At 40.3% G+C, this 22,798-nt stretch overlaps 1 protein-coding gene across 1 annotated transcript in view; it reads left to right on the forward strand.

Moving 5' to 3' along the window:
• The window catches only part of LOC112113481 (cullin-1), an 81,463-nt gene that overhangs the window by 28,564 nt on the left and 30,101 nt on the right, over window positions 1-22,798 (forward strand). Inside the window, exons 3-7 of the mRNA XM_024209773.3 lie at window positions 9,034-9,208; window positions 10,388-10,555; window positions 13,114-13,164; window positions 13,742-13,832; window positions 20,913-21,076. Of these exons, the coding sequence (XP_024065541.1) occupies window positions 9,034-9,208; window positions 10,388-10,555; window positions 13,114-13,164; window positions 13,742-13,832; window positions 20,913-21,076 (649 nt within the window). The remainder of the gene's footprint in view (window positions 1-9,033; window positions 9,209-10,387; window positions 10,556-13,113; window positions 13,165-13,741; window positions 13,833-20,912; window positions 21,077-22,798) is intronic.

The raw sequence follows: 22,798 nt of genomic DNA on the forward strand, positions 1-22,798 counted from the left end.
GTAAGATCAGCATTTTAATTTAATTTTAAATGAAGCTTCTTAAACATTTTGAAAACCTTGTTTACTTTACATACAACAATAGTTTAGTTATATAATATACACTTAGAGAGAGACCCCTTCTAAAAAAACGTTAAAATGTATTACCGGCACGCGAAACCTTAAAGTGAATAAATGAAGACTCGGCACACCACTTCTGAAAGGTTGCCTACCCCTGTTGTAGACAAATGTGTTCCTTCTCCAATATACATATGTATAGTTGCTCATGCACAATGTTTGCTGTCAGGGATGGCTAAAATCTAATCTGAATTCCGCCACTGACTCTCTAAACAAGTCCCTTTGCGAACTGCTTCATCTCTTCCCGTGTAAACTAGGAATATGCCTTCAACACTTTTATATAGTACTTTACATGATTTAAAGGTAAATATTTTGTCAGTCTTGTGGAAAACTATCCCAACATAGTATAGATGGGAAATATATATTTAAAAAAAAAAAATTGTGGAGAGCGGTTGCATACCAGTGCCTGGGTATATAAGAGCTACCTAGAAGGGTCTGAAATATATTTTTTGTAGCAGCTCATGTTACTGTTTTGAAATTGTGCTGCAGCTTTGTAAACGCTCTGCCTGAAGGTGAATTAATCTGACAAGTTTTTAACTTCGGAAAATTTGACCAAAATTCCTTCAACAATTGATTTATGAGAGGGTTAGAAAAATCATGTAAGCGTTTCCATTGGTCTTAGTTTTTGAAAAAGCTTTATTTGGTTGTTTTACAAAACTTAATCTTTGTCATATTTGATCTGAAACTATAACTCAACATTAACAGTTTTTTTCTCTAATATTCTGTGTTGTATTAAATGTAATAAGCTACATTTTTTTGTTTTTTGTTTTTTTTGGAATGCCATTTAACTAGAGCTGTTTTTGATTTGCTGGCAGTTCTGAAAAATCAGGGAAGAAAACTTGCCTTGGGTTAAGCTGAAAATATTTTTTAAAACTTTCTGGCAAATTGAAAAATATAAAAACATTGTTTGGATTTTGAGTTTTTATGTTAATTTTTTAAAATAAAATTTTAAATAAAATTGAAAAACTGTGAAAAATTTAAAGTCAAACTTTTATATTGAAAAGTGTCAAAACTTTTTTTTAAATGTAAGGCTTTTTTCCCAATTAAGTCAGTTCTGTGAATTCAACACAAATTTACAAAATGTTTAAATTTACCCATATTTGCATTTTTTGTCAGAAAAATTATGGTTAAAAAATTACATCCAGCCCTACAATTAACACAATGCAAGTTACTCTATTTCTGTAACTTCCCAAGTAGTTTCTTTTAAAGTGAAGTGGTTTGTGTACTTTTCCTCAATTATTTTATGCTTATCATTTCCCTGAGTGAAATATTAACAGTAAACATAAATGGTAAAGAGATTAACCCAGCTTGTTGGATCATAGGAAGTAGCAAACTTGATGCCCAGATTCAGCATATATAAAGGAGATTATAAATAATGAATAGAAAAACCCTATTTAGAAAGTTTTGTTGTTATCCTTGTAGCATACTATAGTAGAACCTCAGAGTTACGAACACCAGAGTTACGAACTGACCAGTCAACCACACACCTCATTTGGAACTGGAAGCACGCACTCAGGCAGCAGCAGACGCACCTCCCCCTCAAAAAATAAAAAGCAAGTACAGTATTGTGTTAAATGTAAACTACTAAAAAAATCAAGGGAAAGCAGTATTTTTCTTCTGCACAGTAAAGTTTCAAAGCTGTATTAAGTCAATGTTTTGAAAGAACAACCATGACGTTTTGTTCAGAGTTACGAACAACTTCCATTCTCAAGGTGTTCGTAACTCTGAGGTTCTTCTCTACTTAATTTTGAAGAACCTTCCCATATAATCTGGTTATGCCTCTCAAGGCAACTTCTTAAATAATCAGTTTCATTATAAAAACATGCAATTAATTTTTGATTTCTATACGTTTTTATGCTGCCCTCATTTGTGTAGTATCTGAGTGCCTTCCAGTAGTACATTAAGGGACATGACTAACATCTGTCGCATGTGGCTTGTTCTTACTCTCTCCAGGGGGAGAATGGTGTGTGCAGGGTAGTGTGGGGGGATTTTGGGGTAGGTTTTTTAATATGTACATGCTGCTATGTGTTTATATTGGAGAAGGCAAGGTTGAAGAAGTGTGCCTTGAATTTGAGCGGTAGGTGGTGAGGTTCCTGTGCATGTTTGTTCTGCACAGATGAGCTTTAGATGAGTCGTCAAGGTTTTTTTGGAAGCATTGCAAAGAGACAAGCAACTTTTAGGATGCATGTGTTGAACTTGAATTAGAACCTAGCTATTGGCCAGTTATGGTGATTGTGTATCACAATTTACAAGAAAGGGAAGGAAAGCTCAGATTTTTGTCTCTTGAATCTTATACCCTTGAAGGGGCATCAGGAGACTGTATTATGGCTTCATTTTCCCCCATACATTTTTTTTTTTTTTTTTTTGCCTTAGGTTTAAAGTTAGTATCTCTTAATAGCAGGATCAGTTTAGAAATAACTTACATTAGGTTCTAATTCTGCAAAGTGCTGTGTCTGTCTTGAAAGTAATAGAAATTGAGGGCAACTAGTACCTCTTAGCAGATACTCATCACATTATTGGATCAGGTCTTGATGTTTACTAGCTGGACAATTAGCTTGGGAAAGAAGTAAGACTACACTCCTCTGCATATTGGGACAGAATACCCTCTGAGTAATTATTTGTCCCCTCAGCTTGATTTGTAAATGACTATACAAAATTGCAAAAACATTCCAGTGAGATCTTTTAATATTTCTTAATAGCCATTTGGATACACACGTGAGTTCTGAAGTATGCTGCTGTTATGAAACTAGGTTTTACTTTCTCTAAGGCAAGAATTCTTTTTATAGAACGCTCCCTGTGATTTTTGGACTGTTTGTGATGTACTTTGTTTCAGGACTACAGATTGATTACACATGCAGCATTTCAGATTTTGTTTTGAATACATCAGTCTTTCTGTCAGTGGCTGGCTATAGCATATGGGGGCACAGAGTGTAAACATCAACAGCATGAGAGCAGTATTATTTTTACATGTAGAACATACGGAAGGTCATTTTATGTACAGGAATACTTTCTGATGGACCACACAACAGGAGTAAATGCTGTAATTTGTGGTTTGATTTATACAAAAGTCAAGCTGGAAGAATACCAAAATTTGACTATGTAGAATACTTTCATTATGTGCATGCTTGAGATTTGTTTTACAAATGTCTGTCTTATTTTTGGCTAGAATGTCTGTGTCAGTTGCACACTTTCATGCAAGTAAATAAATGATGCTTGTTGGTTTGTGTGTGAGAGTTAAACGTTGCTTCCATTCTATTTGCAGAAATAACTAAATTTAGGGATAATTTGCCAAGAACACTCATCAATGCTATAATAGTGCTTGAGGTCCTTTGAGGCCTCAAGAAAGGACTACGAATGCACCCCTACTTAGACGATTGGCTGGTGAGAGGCCATCAGCAGGTTATGCTCCTTCTTGGAGAGCCAGGAATTGGATCACTAGCAGAGAAAAGATCTGATATTCTATGATTCCTATCTCTCTCAACACTTGGTCTTCCTGGAAGTCTAGTTGGATAGTGAACACAGCAGAGTCAACACAGGGCAGGCTTACAGTGTTGGGATCAGTCCTTCTGTGACCTCAGCATCTGTATAGGATTGCTTATAGGTGTTTATCCATAGCAGTGAGCTCGGAGTTGGTCCTTGAGGCCTAGTTACCAATAAGAGCAGAAAAAATTGCTGTTTCAATGTGGAATCGGTATCAAAGGACTGTAATGATGATTCTCCAGCTGCTGGCCCTATGGTGGAGGCTGGATCACAGGAACCTGGGGGGGGGCCTCCCAGTGGTCAGTTCTGAATACAAAAATGAACCTATTGGGATGACCTAGAGCAAAGGGACCACAAAGATGTGGTGGTTAATTGACCACCTCAATATGAAGGCAAAACTCACTCGGCTCTCCATTGTACACGATCTTGTCATCAAGCCCTTCTGGGTGCAGTCGGACAATGCTACCAGAGTTTATAGGCAAGGAATCACAGGAAGTAAAATGGACAAACTCCCACATGTGGCAGTACATTCTGAGTAGTGTGGAATTTTTGCTGAATGGTTGGGGCATAGGAATGCGTGCCAGTTCATTGAAAGCTAACTTTGCTGCAGTTGCAGCCTTTTAGTACCACGTAGACCAGCGGTCTTCAGTCTTTTTACGCACAAGATCACTTTTTGAACTTAAGATCAACCCAGGATCTATCTCGCTCCTTTCCTGAAGCCCAACCCCGCTCACTCCACTCCCCACTCCCTCTGTCCCTCATTCTCCCCCACCCTCACTCACTTTCACCGGGCTGGGGCAGGAGCTTGGCTGGGGCAGGTTCGGAGGGGTGCAGGCTCTGGGCTGGGACCGAGGGGTTCGGAGTGTGGGAGGGGGCTACGGGCTGAGCCTGAGGCAGGGGGTTGGGGTGCAGGAGTGTGGGGTGCAAGCTCTAGGAGGGAGTTTGGGTGCAGGAAAGGGCCCCAGGCTGGTGCAGAGTGTTGGGATGCAGGAGAGGGTGAGGGGTGTGGGCTCTGGGGGGCGGGGGGGAGTTTGGGTGCAGGAGGGGGCTGGGGCAGGGGATTGGGGTGTGGGAAGGGGTGCGGGGTCTGTGAGGGAGCTCTGGGGGGGGGGGGGGGCGGGGGGGGGGGGGAGGGCCGGGGGTGGCCGGGAGGCACTTACCATAGGCGGCTCCCAGGCAGGCTGCTTGCCTGACATGGCCTCACGCTGCTCCCGGAAGCGGCTGGCTGCTGGCATGTCTCTATGGCCCCTGGGGCGGAAAGAGGATCAGCAGATCTCTGTGTAGTGCCTGCACCTGCCCCCACAGCTCCCATTCGCTGGGAACCAGGAACCGGCCAATGGGAGCTGTGGGGACGGTGCTGGGCGCGGGGGCAGCGTGCGGAGGCACCTCATCCCCTCTTTCCCCCAGGGGCCACAGAGATGTGCCAGCAGCCAGCCGCTTCTGGGAGCAGTGTGGGGCCTCGGCAGGCAGGGAGCCTGCCTGAGCCCCTGTGCCAACGGACTTTTAGCGGCCTGGAGATCGCGATCAACTGGCCGAGGCTCCGGGATTGATGGGTTGGTGACCACTGATGTAGACCATACAACTTTTGGGAACATCTCCAGTCAGATTGAGATGTTTGCTAAATTGAACACAAAGACCTGTACTCAAACCACCCATTTTTTCATTAAAGTAAATTTGGATCGGAATGCCCTTACCAAATCACTGTTCAAGCTATCAGGAGGGACATCACCATTATATTTATCCTCAGAGTCTTGTTTTTGCTTGCCATAGGTTTGGCTATGCTAATTGGAGAACATCATGCCCTACCTTGGAGTTGCCTCTGGGCAACGCTGTGGTCAAAACAGTGCCACACTTCGTACTAATGGTTCCCTGCCCTTTCACGAGAATCAGAACATAACCCTGTCTTTTTCTTTTTTTTTTTTTTTTTTTTTTTTTGTCCTAACCCAAATACAAATAGTGAAGAAAGTTAAGCATCTTAGAAAAACATAATTTTTTTGGGGGGGAGAAGCCATAAAAAGGGGATATTTTTATATCCAGAAGTGGAAAAAGATGTATGTGCTCTCTCTGTTTGTTGACAAAAGGAATCGTAGCCAGATAGAGATTGGGATCTCTAAAAGAAAATTATGTAGGGAAATAGACCATTGATGATGCACACATTTTAAATGTTGTAGCACAGCACTTCTCCCAACTACATTGCATCTCTCCGACTCCAGCTATGGGGACTGTATGCCTGTTATTGCAGTTGCTGGAGGAAATGCTAAATGGACATGGTTTAACCAAAACAGAATGGCTAGTGTGAACACAATCTACCATTAAAAGTTACAATTCCATTGGACTACTGTAAATTGCAGTGATACCATTCTTTATACAAAGCTGAAAAGGAAAAGCCGACTGTGAACTGTCTCTGTTCTCCTAAATGCCATAAACTAATAAAATACATTTTATTTGTGTCCCATGAACTCAAAGTACTTTATTATGGAAAATGAAACTTATTTACAGCTAATTGCAGCATAATAATGAGTGATGGGTAACATAGTAAATAATGAGAATTTAAGTAAAAATGTGATTTCTCAGAGAAGAAAAGAGATTAACTGTACTAATCTGCATTAACTCTCTCAAATGATTATCTCTATAGAAGCCAAGTTTAAGCATATCGTCTAACTGGATTCTAGAGTTTAAGCCCAGAAGGGACCACTAGATCATCCAGTCTGACCTCCTGTAAATCACAGACCATTAAAGTTTACCCATTTATCCCTGTAATGAGCCCAATAACTTGTATGACTAAAGCATAACTGGGAGAGGATTCTATACCAGGCTTACTTGAAAAGATGACTATATAGCATTCAGCTGACAGTGTAATGTTACTAAAGAATGAACATTGAATACAATATAGAGGTGTACTGTGTAATTGGAAGACAATGGTATTGTTATATTGCAGATAGTACTATTCATCACATCTTAAATAGAGATCCTTGAATTGAGTTACAGATCAGTAAGAGTAATGACAGATCCCAGAACTTTTGGATAAACTAGGTTGAAGGGCAGCTTAAACTTTTCTAGAAAAAGACAGTAGTTCTGATCTTATACCTTTATGAACTGATAGTGTCCAGGAAATCAATGACTGGTGCAGGGAATGAAGCTGCCATCACTTTAGCACTAATTCAATTTTTTTTGTTTTTTTAATGATTTTTTAGGATTTTTATAGGAAATCCTGTTTGGCACTGAGGTAGGGGTAACACATGGGAATAAACACATGGCATACATTTCCAAAAAGGGTAAAATTTAAGCGAAGGGGATTGTATTCTTGGGGTATAAGTAGATGACTTTTTAAAATAAACATGCAAGTGGGGATGCAGAAGAAAATGAGAAAATAAACTGGAGGGAAACAGAAAGGGTGATCATAAAGACCTTGAGCTTTTGTGTTTGCTGAAGTGTCAAATACTTTCTTGATTAAACTGAGAACTAGTTTTAAGAATCTGCGTGACTTAATATTAAAGACAGCCGTACATTTAAAAAAAAAATGTGGATGGGGATTATTTGGTATCTTTCAGAGGTTCTGATTGTGATTAAAGTTTGATGTTACAAATCTCTCCATAGTGACTCTGGTGCAAAATGTATGCTGGGTTATCTAATTCTATTGATATTTGATTTTGCTTACCAATTTCCTTTTATTGTGCTAGCCTTTCTAGAGGGAGGGTTAAAAATCAAAACACAAGCAAAATAGTTTTCTGAGGTGTGCTTGTTTTTTATTGATGAATCCTGGCCTAGTGGGCAAAGCATAGACCCGGAGTGGTAGTCTTACAAATTAAAAATAAAGACTATTAGATCATCTAATCCATTTCCCAGTCACAGGAAAGTAGTTTTGTAAAGGACACTTCCTAGTTTTGTCTCCTCTAGTTTGATGTGTCCCGAGCAATGGGGCTTCCACTGATTCCTTGGGAAGACTTAAAAATTAGAATTTCTCCTGGGAATGTGGCATTCAGAACTAAATGCAGTTTTCTATGTCTGGTCAAACTAAAGCTATAGAGGAATTATTACCACACTGCTCCATGACTTGATGACTGTTTGCAGACAAAATTGCTTTGGCCTTTTATTTAATCACATCACATTGCAAACAAATATGTACTTTGCTGTCCATTAGTGATACTGGGTCTCTTTCTGCATAACTGCTTCCCATATTTCTCCCTCCCCGTGTGTGTGTGTGTGTGTGTATGCATGCTCACTTGTTTGTTTTTCCTCAGCTTGTATTAGCTTCAAGGCCGGCTCCAGGCACCAGCGCAGCAAGCAGGTGCTTGGGGCGGCCAACGGAAAGGGGTGGCACGTCCAGCTCTTCGGCAATTCGGCGGCGGGTCCCTCAGTCCCTCTCGGAGGGAAGGACCTGCCGCCGAAGAATCAAGTGGCGGCAGTAGAAGTGCCGATCGTGGCTTCCCCTCCCCCCCACCGGTTGGGGCAGCAAAAACGCTGGAGCCGGCCCTGATTAGCTTGCATTCTTCAAAAATTAATCTAATTTTATTTTCAGCCCATGTTTCTGGTCCCTTTCTTTGTCTGTTCAGACTAGTGCTTAAATTCCTTCCAGTTCAGGAACAAGTGAAATTCACCTCTGTGCAGCAGGCCAGCACAATGCCTGTGCATCCATTTAAAGTTTAACTGGCGCAGAGGCCTTGTGCGTCATTTTCACCTTTATCAGCAAATTAATGTGGTTTACTTCATCTTCCAGTTTATTAATAAAGATGTTAACTAAGATTGGTCCTAACATCAATCCCTGCAGTACTCTCCTAGATCCCTCTGTGCATTTAGATAAATTTGATTATTACCTTTTGTTCAGTCTTTTAGACAGTTTTAATTCAAGATGACCATATTCCTACCCAAACCAGTGTGAATTTTTCTGTTAAGACTTTGAGACTATTATAAATGCTTTACTAAAATAAACATGTATCCACTGTGTTTCCGCCTTTATTCATTCATTTTGTAATTCTAGCAAAAAGTGAAGGCAGTCAGATTAGCCTTGAAAGATTTCTTTACATAAGCTTGTGGTCTCTTTTCCTGATATCACCCTCTAAATGTATTTCATGATATTTCTTCTCTTAATATTGTTTTCTTTGATTATTTTGCTGGGAACAGAAACTAAATTAACAAGAAAACAATTGCCAGGATAACTTTTGACCTTTTGAGAATTGTTACTACATTAATTCAGTCAGAAATGCTTTGTTCTGTTTTCAGTTCCACTACAGACTGAGATGCTTTGGACAAATAACTTAATCTCTTTCCTTCGCTTTTCCCGTGTGTAACATGGAATACTACTTACTGACACCACAGGTAATCCTCGCAGGCGGGCTAAATCATTGTTTATAAATTCTTAGAGATGTTCAAATGGAACTCCTAGAATTTGCATAGAATATTTGTAATGCACACATAGATATTCCTTAACTTTTCTATCAGTCATGTTTATAACTACTGTACTAGTGTACACCAGTCTAATCAAGCACGAGGAGCGGGAGTACCTCCTTCCAAATCTAAAAAAGGCCAGACACCTGGAGGAGCTCAGTTTGTTGGCTTAGAACTGTACAAACGACTTAAAGAATTTCTGAAGAACTACTTGACAAATCTCCTTAAGGTAAGGCGGCATCATGTCAACTCAGTGAATAATTACATTAAACTCATGTGACTTGGAGTCAGAATAGTACAGTAAAACTAAAAATATCTGAAGCCATTGCAAGTAAAATTGTCGAATGATCAAATTTGTAGAAAATCATGACATTTAATATCTTAATTGTTTCTTTAACCTTTGACTTTTTACCTTGTACACAAGTCAGTCACTGTGAAATAAACACAAAACTTCTCTCGCTGTTTGGTGATGCTCACAAGCTATCCTATGTAACTTTTTAATTTGCTGTGCGGGTAGCTGAATTTTGTTTAGCTAATAGCTAACCTCAATATTAACCCTACTGCAAAAAGAAAAAGGGCAGCTTGTTGGCTAGTAGGGAAAGATATTTCAGCTTCTCCTGTATCCTGTAACATTTTTCTTACATCTCAGACTTCAATGCTATAGTAAGAGCCAGGTGTGATGCCTTATCTCTGCCAAGGTAGCAACTTTAACTGCTGCTATGTACAGGGGTGCCAAGGAGAGAGTGACAGTATTCACTCCTGACTCTTGGGCAGCAGCTATACTAAGGGTATGTCTTCACTACCGGCCGGATCGGTGGGCAGCGATGGATCCAGCGAGGATCGATTTATCGCGTCTAAACTAGACGCGAAAAATCGATCCCCGAGCGCTCTCCCGTCTACTCCTGTACTCCAGCTCGGCGAGAGGCACAGGCAGAGTCGACGGGGGAGTGGCAGCAGTCAACTCACCGTAGTGAAGACACTGCGGTAAGTAGATCTAAGTACGTCGACGTAGTTGAAGTTGCGTAACTTAGATCGATTCTTCCCCCGCCCCCCAGTGTAGACCAGGCCTTAGAAATTTAGCACATGACCTTTACCACTGTTGCAGGTCCCCAGGTGGTAGTAATGGTGGAGGCTGTAGAATAGATGGCGCTCAAGCGTTTTTACTAGATATCTAACCCATAACTCTTAACATTTTGCCAGGCTACTAGCGAGGTAAGAATGGATTTAGTAATACTTTGTTTCCTACATGCAGCCATACCTGTTGCTATAATAGAGATCTTACTGGAAGCAGCAGCATATGTCATGGATTTTGGTTTACAGTAGATGATTACTTTTGTCTCTACATAGCATTATATTGTATATTAAAAAATAAGCAGTCTACAGTATTGGTGGATTTTCCCTGTTTCAGGATGGTGAAGACTTGATGGATGAGAGTGTGCTGAAATTTTACACTCAACAATGGGAAGATTATAGGTTTTCAAGCAAAGTGCTGAATGGGATTTGTGCCTACCTCAATCGACATTGGGTTCGTCGTGAGTGTGATGAAGGTCGTAAAGGAATATACGAAATCTACTCAGTAAGCATTTTAAAGAGCATTCTCTTTTATTGGTTTTAACTTTTAATTAAAACATTCTGATGGAAATATAAATATATCCCTACTGTGTTCCTAGCCTACTGCACCAGGCATCTGCTTTCTCTTCACAGAAATCACTCTTTAAAATTGACTATTTGTATGAGGCTCACCAGTATTTGACAGATTTGCAAGTTATATGATACCTTTTTCCTTCTCCATGTCTAGACAAGCTAAATCATATTACTTTATATAACCTCCAAAATTCACTTCCTTGCTCTTCCTGCCTCCAAAATGTTGTTCTGTGTTCTAGTGGGGACAGTCATCGATATTGTTGGTAATTTTGTTTTTTCTGGACGTACCTCTTTCATACAATTTAATATGCTGCTGCAAAAATTAAATCATTTAATGCTATTTTAATCCTGTTTTCCTCTTCTCTCCTTTCACTCAATTTTCATCTTCCACAAAAATTGAAGTTTTTTTTTCACTTTGAAAACTATTTGTGACAGCCTCCTGATCAGCTCTCCTTTTGTTTCCCTGTCTAATGGGCTGTATTCCATCTAAACCTCTTTCCTGATTGTGTACTCTTCTGACTTCTGGCCATGCATGTTCTGGGGAGCAATCCAGACGATTGAAGGGTTGTCACTTCCTGCCCTGTAACCCTGAATGCCTCAAAATGCTGTGCTGCTGTAGCTCCGTTGTCTGGATGCTTCCTGCCAACATACAAGCATGCACTGAGTGTCTCTGTGTTAAGCAGCTCTGACTCAGCAACTCTGATTCCAGCAGCCTTCTTGTTATACCACTGCCATGTTCTGGTCTCCACCAGCCTCGGTTACACCTGGCAAGATGACCATAAAACCCGCCAGTCCCAAATTTCCCAAAATCGTGTGTTCTGCGATATCCAGTCCTCTCCTAGACCATTCTTTTGTTCCTTTAAAGATACAATACCCAGCAGCTTGCCACATTAACTAGAGTTAACGTTCACTTTTAAATGAAACACAGCAGTGGGTTGATTTAGATTAAAAGTAAAACAAGTTTATTAACAAAAGGAGACAGGATTTTAAGTGAGTCAAATAAAAAAGAATAGAGTTAGAAATGATTACAAGAAAATAACAGTGAAAAACACTTTCTAAGGGCTAAGATTTAACAAAATCAAGCTACAGCCTTTGTTCATGGTAGTTTCCTTACCAATCTACCTTCCTGTAAGATGGCTGACCACCCCCTTGGTCAGGATTTCCCCCAGAGTGCTTGGTTCTTTTGTTGTCTTAAGTGAAACATAACTTGGGGTTCTTTGCCCCTCTTTTTTATAGTCTAGTGCATCTTTGAAATGGATTCTTCTAAAGGCTTGCCCCCCCCCCCCTTCCCCAAAGTAAGTTAATTCAAGCTGTGAAGAAGGGGACGTGGAATCTCGTGATAAAGGAAGGTTTCATGTTCGTTTCTTCCCACACTGGTGTTTGCTAAAATGCAAATTGATCTGTTCCTGCAATTTCTTACCCCTGCTGTGATGCTGAGTGGATATATCCTCCCCTTGTTGGCTTGATGGTCCTGTTTACCTTCTGTGTAAATTGCATTCACATTTTCTCTTAATGTAGCTAATGTACCTTGGAAAAACCTTCAAGGTGGCAGAATGGCATTCCTTTGTCTAGGCTGGGGTAACTTCAGCCCTGCCTCACTCTTTGATAACATAAGCTCCAGTATGTTTGTAATTTTGAATTTGTCCTCCGTACATATCACCATATGACTCGCTTTCTATTGATATCTTACATGACACCATCTAGATATAGGTTATATCATTAGTGAGTTGTGGTACAATAAACTAATCAGGCCAGCTGAAACTCATTACCAGATACTAATGAGCCCTATGCCCTCTTTCATTGGGATGCTGTTATGGCACAGGCTACAAATCCTCTTCCATTTCACAACCTCTCAATAAATATGTTCTAGGCCCCCTACCTTTCCTCTGTATTACTTCTGAAAACCAGTCTAAACTGTCATGTCTAACAGTGATGATATTCTCCCTCTCATTTGAACTCTGTGGTACACATTTGTGAGTGTAGATTGTTATATTGTAAAGGAATCTTTTAATTTTAGTTTCTGCTTAGTATATATTTTATTGTACTATGAAAATAACTCTGCATTGGGCCGGAGGATAAAAACAGTTTAGGAGGGTGTCTTTACTGAGTATTCATGTTCTAGCTGGTCCTTCTCTGACCGTTCAAATTCAAAGTCCCTACATCACCCTGTCACAGGAAAACCCATTTTTAAAATTTTTTATTAAGAGTGGAGTATTTGTCAAGGTAAGTACTGGACAATCCTATTCCTCTCTGGGGGATGAGGAAAACGGGAGTTCAAAAATATTATCTGATCATTTAGAGTGTGGGGATAGTTACAAAACATGTACGTTTTTCCTGAGATAGCTTAGTTAATTGAGACTTGCCTGCCATGACAAAAAGCTTCTTAAAAATAAGTTATAATTATTTAGCATAATACAATATTTCAGTTTTTCATAAAGGATTATCCTGTATATATAACCCCTTCCTCTCTTCTCCCTTCCCCAATCTTAGCTTGCCTTGGTGACCTGGAGGGACTGTTTGTTCAGGCCGTTAAATAAGCAGGTACATTTTTTTATGAATAGTGCATTATTTCGCAAGGTTGGTATGAAAATGTCACAAGTAACTATTCGAAGGTGAACTGCAAAAGGGAAGAAAAAAGCCTTCTGCGTCTCCTTTAATGAATTTTTAGTAATATGGGACATCAGCTGAATCATCTGTTACATATGAGGGATGGGGAGAGGCTGTACATTTTGTGTGCATGTTACAGACATATGGTTTAGCAAAGCATGAATTGGCAAGGTTCTACTGTATATTTCAAATGTAAACAAGCAGAATTTATTAAACCAAAGTTTAGAGGTTGCTTATATATTATAGAGAAGCAGTAAAGGCACAGACAGATGCTTTTATATTTCTTTGCAGTTCGTTAGCTAGAATATTGAATTATAAGTTACTGATGTGCACAACTTTCAATGATTGTGGAAGTTCTGTTTGGTGTTAAGATTAGCGCATTGCCTTATTTCTTTTTCAGGAGATTGGATTGTCTTGAGCGTGGAAGTGCATGCCTGATTAATTACTGTATTTATTGACCAAGTAGTTGGTTTTAATGTATGTTGACTCCTTTTTAATCCGTATTTCAAAGGTAACAAATGCTGTGTTGAAACTGATAGAAAAGGAAAGAAATGGTGAAACGATCAACACCAGGCTGATCAGTGGAGTCGTACAATCCTATGGTAAATGAATTTTCCTTAAGATTTACTTGTAGCCACTTGGAAAATCTCCCTCCAGAGCCCTGAAGCAACGTTTTTACCATAGCTGATTAAGAAAGATTTTTGCAGTAGAAGAAACTTTTAGTAGTGTAATTTGCCATGTAAAATTTTTAACTTTTATTCTATCTGAGAATGGGGGGAAGTGACAGACAAATATATGCCTCTAAAACAAAATAATGCAACCTTTTCTGTTTTGAGAAGCAAAAATTCATAGCTAGGAATAATCAGAACTCTAAGCTTGTAGTAGATGTTCTTCTTCAAGTGATGGTCCCTATGTATTCCACTCTTGGGATATGCATGCGAAACGTGTGTTTCAGTCTGGAATTTTTTTTGCAAGCAGTATCTCTTCGCCTGCCCATGTGCTGTAGCTCTTGTTGTGGTCCGAACCGAGGGCATAAAAGCTGGTGCATGGTGACACCTCTCCAGTTCCTTCTTACCACTGCAAGGTCTGAGTCGGAATCTTCCTAATCCTCAGCTCCTTTTTTACTGTCATTACTGTAAGATATTGTATATACTTAGTTTGAGTAGTCTTCAAGGCATAGTCTACATAGCAGAGTTAGATAGTGGTATTTTCCCCCCATTTTCTTCCACACACAAGGATATTTTTCCTCCTGAGAAGTCTGGGATTATGCCCAGAGTCCCAGAGTTCAGAAATTGTGTTTCTTGCCCTTGCTCCTCTTCAGAGAAGTGATAATCAATGCTGCCTGTACTGCGTGGGTGAGGCTCATGTTTCTGCCAAGTGCAGCATCTGCTGCTCTTTTTGCTGCAGAACTTGTGAAGATCGGGAACTGAGACTCAGAAAACATTTTGCGTAGAAGTCAGTGAAGCCCGAATCAGATCCAGACTGGGGACCATCCTCTGCCCCCATACATCAGTCTCACCAGGTGGGCAGTGCCCCTCTGAGCACGAGTTTGGGAACAGAGGCTAAGACTGTTAAGCCTAGGCAGAAGGCTTCACATGAGAACCAAGGGCACTCTCATAGACTTACGGACAAGCCATCTTTGTCTAAAACCACCCCATCAAAGATGGGAGAGCTGCCAAGCACAGGCGCTCCGGCTTTAGTCCCAAATAAATCTTCTCTGCAGGAGAAGGCGGTACAGATCCAACGGTTCTAACATTGGCTCTGATTGTGAAGGCTCAGGATAAACAGCTCCTGGTGATGCCATCCATTTCTAGAGCTGATGCAGTATCGGTAGCGGCATGGCCCCAAAGGCGGCCTGACCACCATGGTGATGAAGGAAGCTCCGGTTCAGACAGCTCTGTCAATGGAGACTCCTTGTACCGAAGGGTTATCAGAGACCTGGGTCTCCCTGGAGGACTTGTTTGCTTTTTCTATCTGCATTCACCCCTCCTATTGAGGACCATCTCTAATCCGGGATGCCGTTACACCAGAGGAAGACGTTATCCGAACAAGGCAAAGTTGTTCTTCCATTCCACCTGCCAGCCTTGGGCCGTAACCATTGGTAACATCAGTCCCGTTGGAGATAAGGGATCCAGCTTTCCAAGCAAAGAGTTTCTCTTGATGGGGCTGTCAAGACCTGCGTCCTGTTATTGATGTCACTTCATTCCCCTCCACTGATATTCAGAGGTTGCCTTACTCAATTTGCCAAAAAAATTGTAGTTATCCCCTAATTACAGACAAATGGTATTAGAGATTGTTCATGGTTGCTATTTGATAGTTTCTGGTACCTCCAACCCACAAACCTCCAGGCCAATGGGGGTTGCGGGAAGGGCGGCCAGCACATCCCTCGGCCTGTGCTGCTTCCCGCAGCCCCCATTGGCCTGGAGCGGTGAACGGCGGCCAATGGGAGCCGCGATCAGCCGAACCTGCGGATGCGGCAAAGAACAAACCGGCCCGGACCGCCAGGGACTTTCCCTGAACAAGCGGCGGACCAGCTTTGAGAAGCACTGTTCTAAAGGGTTGCAATACATCCTTAACCAAAGCAGAAAAGCTGTTACTCGGGAAAATGGAAGAATTTCTTCTTTTGGGCTCACAAAGAATCTCGTCTCCAGAATCTGCTGGATCCCTTCTGTCTTAGAGTATCTGCTTATACTTAAGTCTTCAGGTCTTGTGCTCAATTCTCTGCGAGTGTATTTAGCAGTGGTCATCACTTTCCATCCTCCAGTGGACAACAGTACAATATTCACTCATCCTGTCACAACTAGATTTCTGAAGGGGATTCTTAAATCCTTTCAACCATTAGTGAAGTTTACACATCAGTGGGACTTCAGTTTTGTTTTATTGTCACTCACTAACCCCCACTTTGAGCCTCTAGACACACGCTCTGTGGCCCATCTCCATTCACAGCTCTGTGGCCCATCTCCATCTTCCATGGCTTCACTCCATGAAGGTGGCCTTCCTAATAGCCATTATGTCAGCCAGAAGAATCAGTGAGCTCGGAGCGCTCCTGGTGCACCAACCATTATAATTCTTTCTATAGAGAAAAGGTCTTGTTACGACCTCACCCTAGATTCTTTCCTAAAGTAGTTTCCAAGTTTCATGAGAATCAGGTAATCCACTTGCTTCAGATGAAGAGAGATGGTATTCTGTAGATATCTGAAGGACTTTAGCTTTTTATTTGCAAAGAATGAAGGATGTTAGAAAGATACCTTAACTATTTGTTTCCATAGCAGAGAGATCAAGGTCAAACTATATCAAGGCAGAGACTTTCAAAATGAATCTCAGGTTGTATTACCCTTTCTTACCAACTAGCTTATATTTCCTCTCCAGAGGGGCGGTGAAGCTACTTCAGCTGCATTGCTGAGAGATACAGCCTTCCTAGAGATATGTAGGGCAGCTTTTTGGAGGTCTTTGTATACCTTCACGAGACGTTATGTTCTGGTCCAGTCAATAACTGTGGATACAGCTGTGAGGGCAGCAGTACTACAGTCAACTACACTTCTGTGTCCTTTTACCCACCCCATCTCACTACTGCTTGTTAATCTCCCACGTGTGGAATAAACACATGGACCATTTCTTGACAGAAGAAATGGAGGTTACTTACTGTAACTGGAGGTTCTTCAAGATGTGTGCTCTACTACCCACCCTCCGTCCTCTGTGCTGCAGAATGTTTGAACTACAGTAAGAATTGGAAACTGGAGTGATGTCGGCCCACACAACCTTTTCCGTTTTCTGTTTTGGAGCATGAGAAGAGCTACGGCTCGTGTGCGGGACAACAGGCACTGCTTGCAAAAAATTCTGCACTCAGGCATGTGGCACACATGGTATCGCATGTGTGGAATACTGATATGGACCACACACCTCAAAGAACCGCCAGTTAAAAGTAATAATTTCCATTTCATTGTTACCAAGAAATTATTTAAGAAGACTGTGCTGTAGTTGCAACAAAAATGTTGTTTTGGAACAAAAATATGAGCTGCAACACAAACATGGATTTTTTTTTTCATTTGCATTAAAATCTGATATTGTGCCCTACAGGGGAGTGAATGAATGTTAATTTGTGTGTGTGCCTAATTTATTTATCCAAACAATCTGTAAGTTTTTAAAAGAAAATTCTTTTTTGACATGAATAATGTGAAAGTTGGCATTTGAGCTAGTTTCTGTGATACTCACTGTGGAAACCATAATGTCATACAGTTTCCATAATCATTAATTATTTATAGTAATTTCTGCTTAAAAAGCTAAATTTCAGTGTTCCCCATGCAACTGACTTATATTTCAAATGCACAATAAAAATACCTTACATGTTTTTTAAAGCGGTGGCTCTCAACCTTTCCAGACTACTGTACTCCTTTCGGGAGTCTAATTTGTTTTGCATACCCCCAGGTTTCACTTTGCCTAAAAACTACTTGCTTACAAAGTCAGACCTAAAAATACAAAAGTGTCACCGCACATTGTTACTGAAAAAATGCTTACTTTCTAATTTTTACTACATAATTATAAAATAAATCAATTGGAATATAAATATTGTACTTGCATTTCAGTGTATAGTATCTATAGCAGTATAAACAAGTCATTGTCTGTATGAAATTTTAGTTTGTACTGACTTTGCTAGTGCTTTTTATATAGCCTGTTGTAAAACTAGGCAAATATCTAGATGAATTGATGTACTCCCTGCAAGACCTCTGCGTACCCCCAGAGGTACGCATACCCCTGGTTGAGAACTACTGTTTTAAAGTATTAAACTTCATTTACATGTTAAACATTAAAAATTTCTCTTTGTAAACCCATATTAAATTATTGTAATGGCTGTCAAGAATATGCAAAAAATTCCACAAAGAGCTTATTCTTTTCAAACCCCTTCTTTTAGTATATACTCCAAATAGTGGTTCCTTAACACTTTTAAAGAATAGAGCTTAACCAATTTTAAAGTACTGTTTTCCTTAACACACAATGCAAACAAATTGTACACCTGTCTCACTGGATTCACTATTATGAGAAAATTAATTGCACTTCTCGTCTGTTTTAGTTTTCTCTGTCAGTGTTTTAAATATTCTGGTTATAAGTGCTATAACCATAGATCTTTTATGAAGGTCTAAATTGTGCTTTGGTAAGAAATACTAATTCTGTTAAAAGTCCCTGGATCTTTTGCCTGCCTTGTTTCAGTTCTTCCTGGGTTTTCTGCCCTGGAACTTGGTTTTGAAGATAAAACTTGGGTTGTCTAGGCTGGTTTTAGTACTAATCCTAGATGTTTGTGGATTTTTTTCCCCCCTCAATATTTCCAAAGATTTTTCAGAAATTTTTCCATGAAGCATCTGGTGCTTTGCATGTCATTATATAATGCAAATTTCACAATCCTCCTTGCAGTGTATATCTATTAAATGTATTTCATAATTGTCAAACATTGCTCATCCTCACTCTTGCTAAATTGCCAAAAAAGAGTAGTCTCTTTCTGTATTTCAGCAAATTTAATAGTAGTACACTGGAGTGAGTTCTTCTGTATTATTATGACTTCATTATTTTTATAAAATAAATTGCAACTAATAATAAATTCTGAACCATGTATGTGTATATAATGCGCATACATACACATTCTAATATAATACACATAATTTGTCAGAAATAATGGGCTAAATACATCATCTTTTTCTAATTATCGTTCAGTGACTAAACTCAAAAGCCCATACATTTCAATGTCTACAAACTATAAGGGTCTGATGTTGGCTTTTTATCTTAAAAAAATTATTTAGGCCCTGATTCCATGAGCTGCTTTCTGCTGCCCATGCAGAGGCTATTGAATAAGTCAATGTCTCTGCCCAGGTGAAGCAGCTTGTAGGATCAGGGCATTAATCTTTTACTCTGACATTATGAACAACCTATAGAAAAAGTTAGCAATTCTTTTTTATGATTTAATATTGGGTAAACATTTGGAAGAACTATAATGTTCCCAGGTGCCTTCTTTACAGAAAAATATATAGTGGGATTTCTTTCTAGAATAACCAAGAACCTAGAACATCATTGCTGTCTTAAGAATTTAAGAAAGGGTGTATTTAGCGTTAGTGGGAGTTGAGTGGCTCATTTCCCTACACATTGCTGGAAAATTTGTCATTGTGCTTAATATTAAAATTAGGAGATCATTCAAATATAGATTTGGTTTCTTACTTTTGTCTTCTCTCACTGTTGCCTTCTCAAGTGCATATTTTCAAAATGGAAGGGGAAAAGGAAAACTTTACTTATGATGAGGTGGTGGGGTTTTTCCTTTCCCTTTGGCTTTAGTTAACATAGAAGCATCTATTTATTTCTCTCTTGTCCCTGGCCCCAACCCCCACCCCAAAGTTTATTTCTTCTTACTCTTTTGCTTATGTGCATCTTTTCATATATTTCTTCTTTCCTCCCCTTCCCCCCCCCAAATCTCCCAGTTCACACATTTTTCTCCCACAGCCTTTGGTTTATGTGTTTTTTCCCCCAACTCTTTATGATCAGGTAATTCCCATTTTCTTTCAAACTCCTCAGAGGAGGGAAGTGTTCCTGTAGTACAATCAGCAGCTTGAAGCTGACCAAGGCATACAGTCCTGGCTAATTTTTATATTGCTGCCTTTGCCAGCTTCTCTAGGAAAACACATTTTTTCAAGGCTGCACTCTTTATGGGGTTCTCACAATTAATTGACTTAGAAAATGTGAAGTGGCATAAGAGAGTGTGATGATCCTGTTCTGTTTACATTCCTGATAACTGCATGTCACAGTATTTTCATACATTGGGATAGGTTAAGGACATCTTTTTACTTACAGTTCTGATTTTCCTTGTATAGTGGATTTGTCAGACTTTTGAACTCAGCTGAAGTTCAGGTTTGTGTGAAGTAACTATCAATTTTCAGGAACTGTTTTCTTCTCTTTTTGCATAGCACCTAGTACAATGGGATCCTGTTCCATGACTGGGGCTATGTCTACACTTCCGCCATAAGTCGACCTACGCTACGCAACTCCAGCTACGTGAATAATGTGGCTGAAGTCGATGTACCTTAGGTTGAGTTACCGCGGGGTCTACACCACGGGGAGTCGACGGGAGAAACTTTCCCGTCAACTTACCTCACTTTTCTCGTCAGGGGTAGAGTACAGGGGTCGACTGGAGAGCAATCTGCTGTCAATTTGGGGGATCTTGACTAGACCCGCTAAATCGACCACTGGTGGATCGATCTCAGAGCGTCGATCCCAGCTGTAGTGTAGACATAGCCTGGGGCTCTTAAATGCTATCATTCAAATGATTAATTAAATAAAGACCACTTTATTCACTAGTTGAAATATATACCTGTCTCAAGGAAGATGAGCAAGAGGCTAAAGGAATACCTTTGTTCCAAAGGTCAAGTTGTGAAAATCAATTTATTTGAATTTTTATTTAGATGAAAACTGTAAGCACACATTGTCAACCACAATTTCATCTATCCTTAATGACGTTGTTTGAATTAAATTTTTTTATACAGAATAGATTCCTGATTAATTGGGGCGTCTCTCGGTGCACATTATTGGTTTAGAATTAAGGATGCACTTCTGGGATTTATAATTAATTGCATAGAGAACTAAACACTCAGTGTACAGTAGATCATTTAACAGAGGATAAATTAATCATTGTGTACTTTGTTTTTTAGTGGAACTGGGACTGAATGAAGATGATGCATTTGCAAAGGGACCTACACTAACTGTCTATAAAGAGTCTTTTGAATCTCAGTTTCTCGCTGACACAGAGAGGTTTTATACAAGAGAAAGTACTGAATTCTTGCAACAGAACCCAGTCACAGAATACATGAAAAAGGTGAGCTATTATTAAGTAGCTGGGGTTCAGTGCTTATTTCCTGGATCCGGCTGTCCATTAGAGGTAAGCACTAATGTAAATATTTGAGTTCTTAAGATGCTAATTATTGTAGTAAAGTAAAAACTATGCCCTGTCTTTCCAGTGCCATTTGGACAGAGATGTTCTTATTCCTATCTTTGTTGCTCTTAGCTGTTTTGAAATTCCTCCCTCTTCAATGTATTTACAGTGATTTGAAACTCTCCTTAATGGGCAAAGCAAAAGAGGTGATGGAATAAATTCAGATACATCAAAGGCCTGTCAAATTTTCCAGTGAAAAAGCTATTAACTATGTCTCAGGGTCTACAGGCTCATGGGTTCGGTTCCAGCACTGGAAGCTGGCCTCATAAACAGTACCGAAAGGCCTGCACTATTAGGCCTTACCTTCATTGGCCAGGCAAAATCCCCTTTTCATTGAGAAGCAGGTTTTAGGGAAAGTTCAGCAGAATTCTCTTTGAGAGCATTTGTTATTCCAGCATGGGAGGGAGAGGTCTTTTTTGCTTGGTTTGCAGTGTGAAGATATTTCAGATGCCGCTTCCCCAATGGCCCAAGTATATTGCTGCTGACAATATATTGTCGTCTCTTTTGACATTAAGACAAGTCAGTGACATTCTTTGTGGCTTTTGCATTTTTGCTTTAATTGATGCCTACATCTGCACTCTTTCAAGCACTTTTTATTCTGCCAAGCTTCAAAGAGTAATTGTGCAGCCTATTAGCTGATATACGCATCGAAATGGCAGACATTAATGTGCCCTGAATCTGGTGACCACTTTGTTGTGACTTGGTTCGCTCAAATCCTTTGTCCTGACTGCAGCTGAAATCCATATGGACTCCCAAAATGATTGAGGCTCATGTGTGGAGGATGAAATGTGAGTGCAAACAGGAAGAGGGCTGAATATTGCATTCTAAAATCATTGCTTGGTTTAGAATTGAAGTGATCTCCACCAAAACTTGCCTTTCTTTTTAAGAGACAAAGGTCCAGATCCTCAAAGGTTCTTAGGTCTTGATCTGCTCATTGTTGCTATCCCTAACTTCTTGTTGCTTAGGGGGATCATCGGTCTTGAGGTATGTGCCTAGGGTCTCTATACAATGCAAACGGAGATTTACGCACCTAAGTAAGGGATCCTCAGAAGTCAGCAAGCTGAGCTGTGAGCCACCTAACTTAGCCAGAGTGAAGCTGAGGAGAAGGGCTTAGGTGCCTAGCAGCTGACCAGGTGCACCTGGCTAATGGGCCACTGATAGGCACCTCCCTCTGCTCAGGATCCTCAGCTACAAAGCCTCTCCTGAAGTTAGGCATCTAAGCCAGGTTAGCCACTTAGGTAGCCTGTGCCTAGCAGCCAAAACTGTCTCTTGGTCTCCTGCTCAATACTTGTATCATGCTTGCTCCACATTCTGTGTGCCTCTGGCTGTCTTGTGTAGGCACTAGGCTGCCCAGCTATCTGGTCCGTGGCCTGTATCTGGACCTTCTGCTCCAAGGTCTGACAGGTATTAGGTCTTAGGTCTGCTCAGAGCCCATCTGCGGGACTGAGCCCCACTGGTGAGATAGGTGTTCCCCTGCCTAGTTTGAGAATGCCCTAGGCTGTTACTGGAAGATTTGATTAGATTATCCTATACCATTGATGTTGCCTAAAAACACTGCTTTTGATTTAAAATCTCAATTCTTACTTTATCTAAACCGGTAACCAA

Source organism: Terrapene carolina, unplaced genomic scaffold (genome assembly GCF_002925995.2).
Source record: "Terrapene carolina triunguis isolate 2854851 unplaced genomic scaffold, T_m_triunguis-2.0 Scaffold180, whole genome shotgun sequence".
In the NCBI taxonomy this organism is placed as follows: Eukaryota; Metazoa; Chordata; order Testudines; family Emydidae; genus Terrapene; species Terrapene triunguis.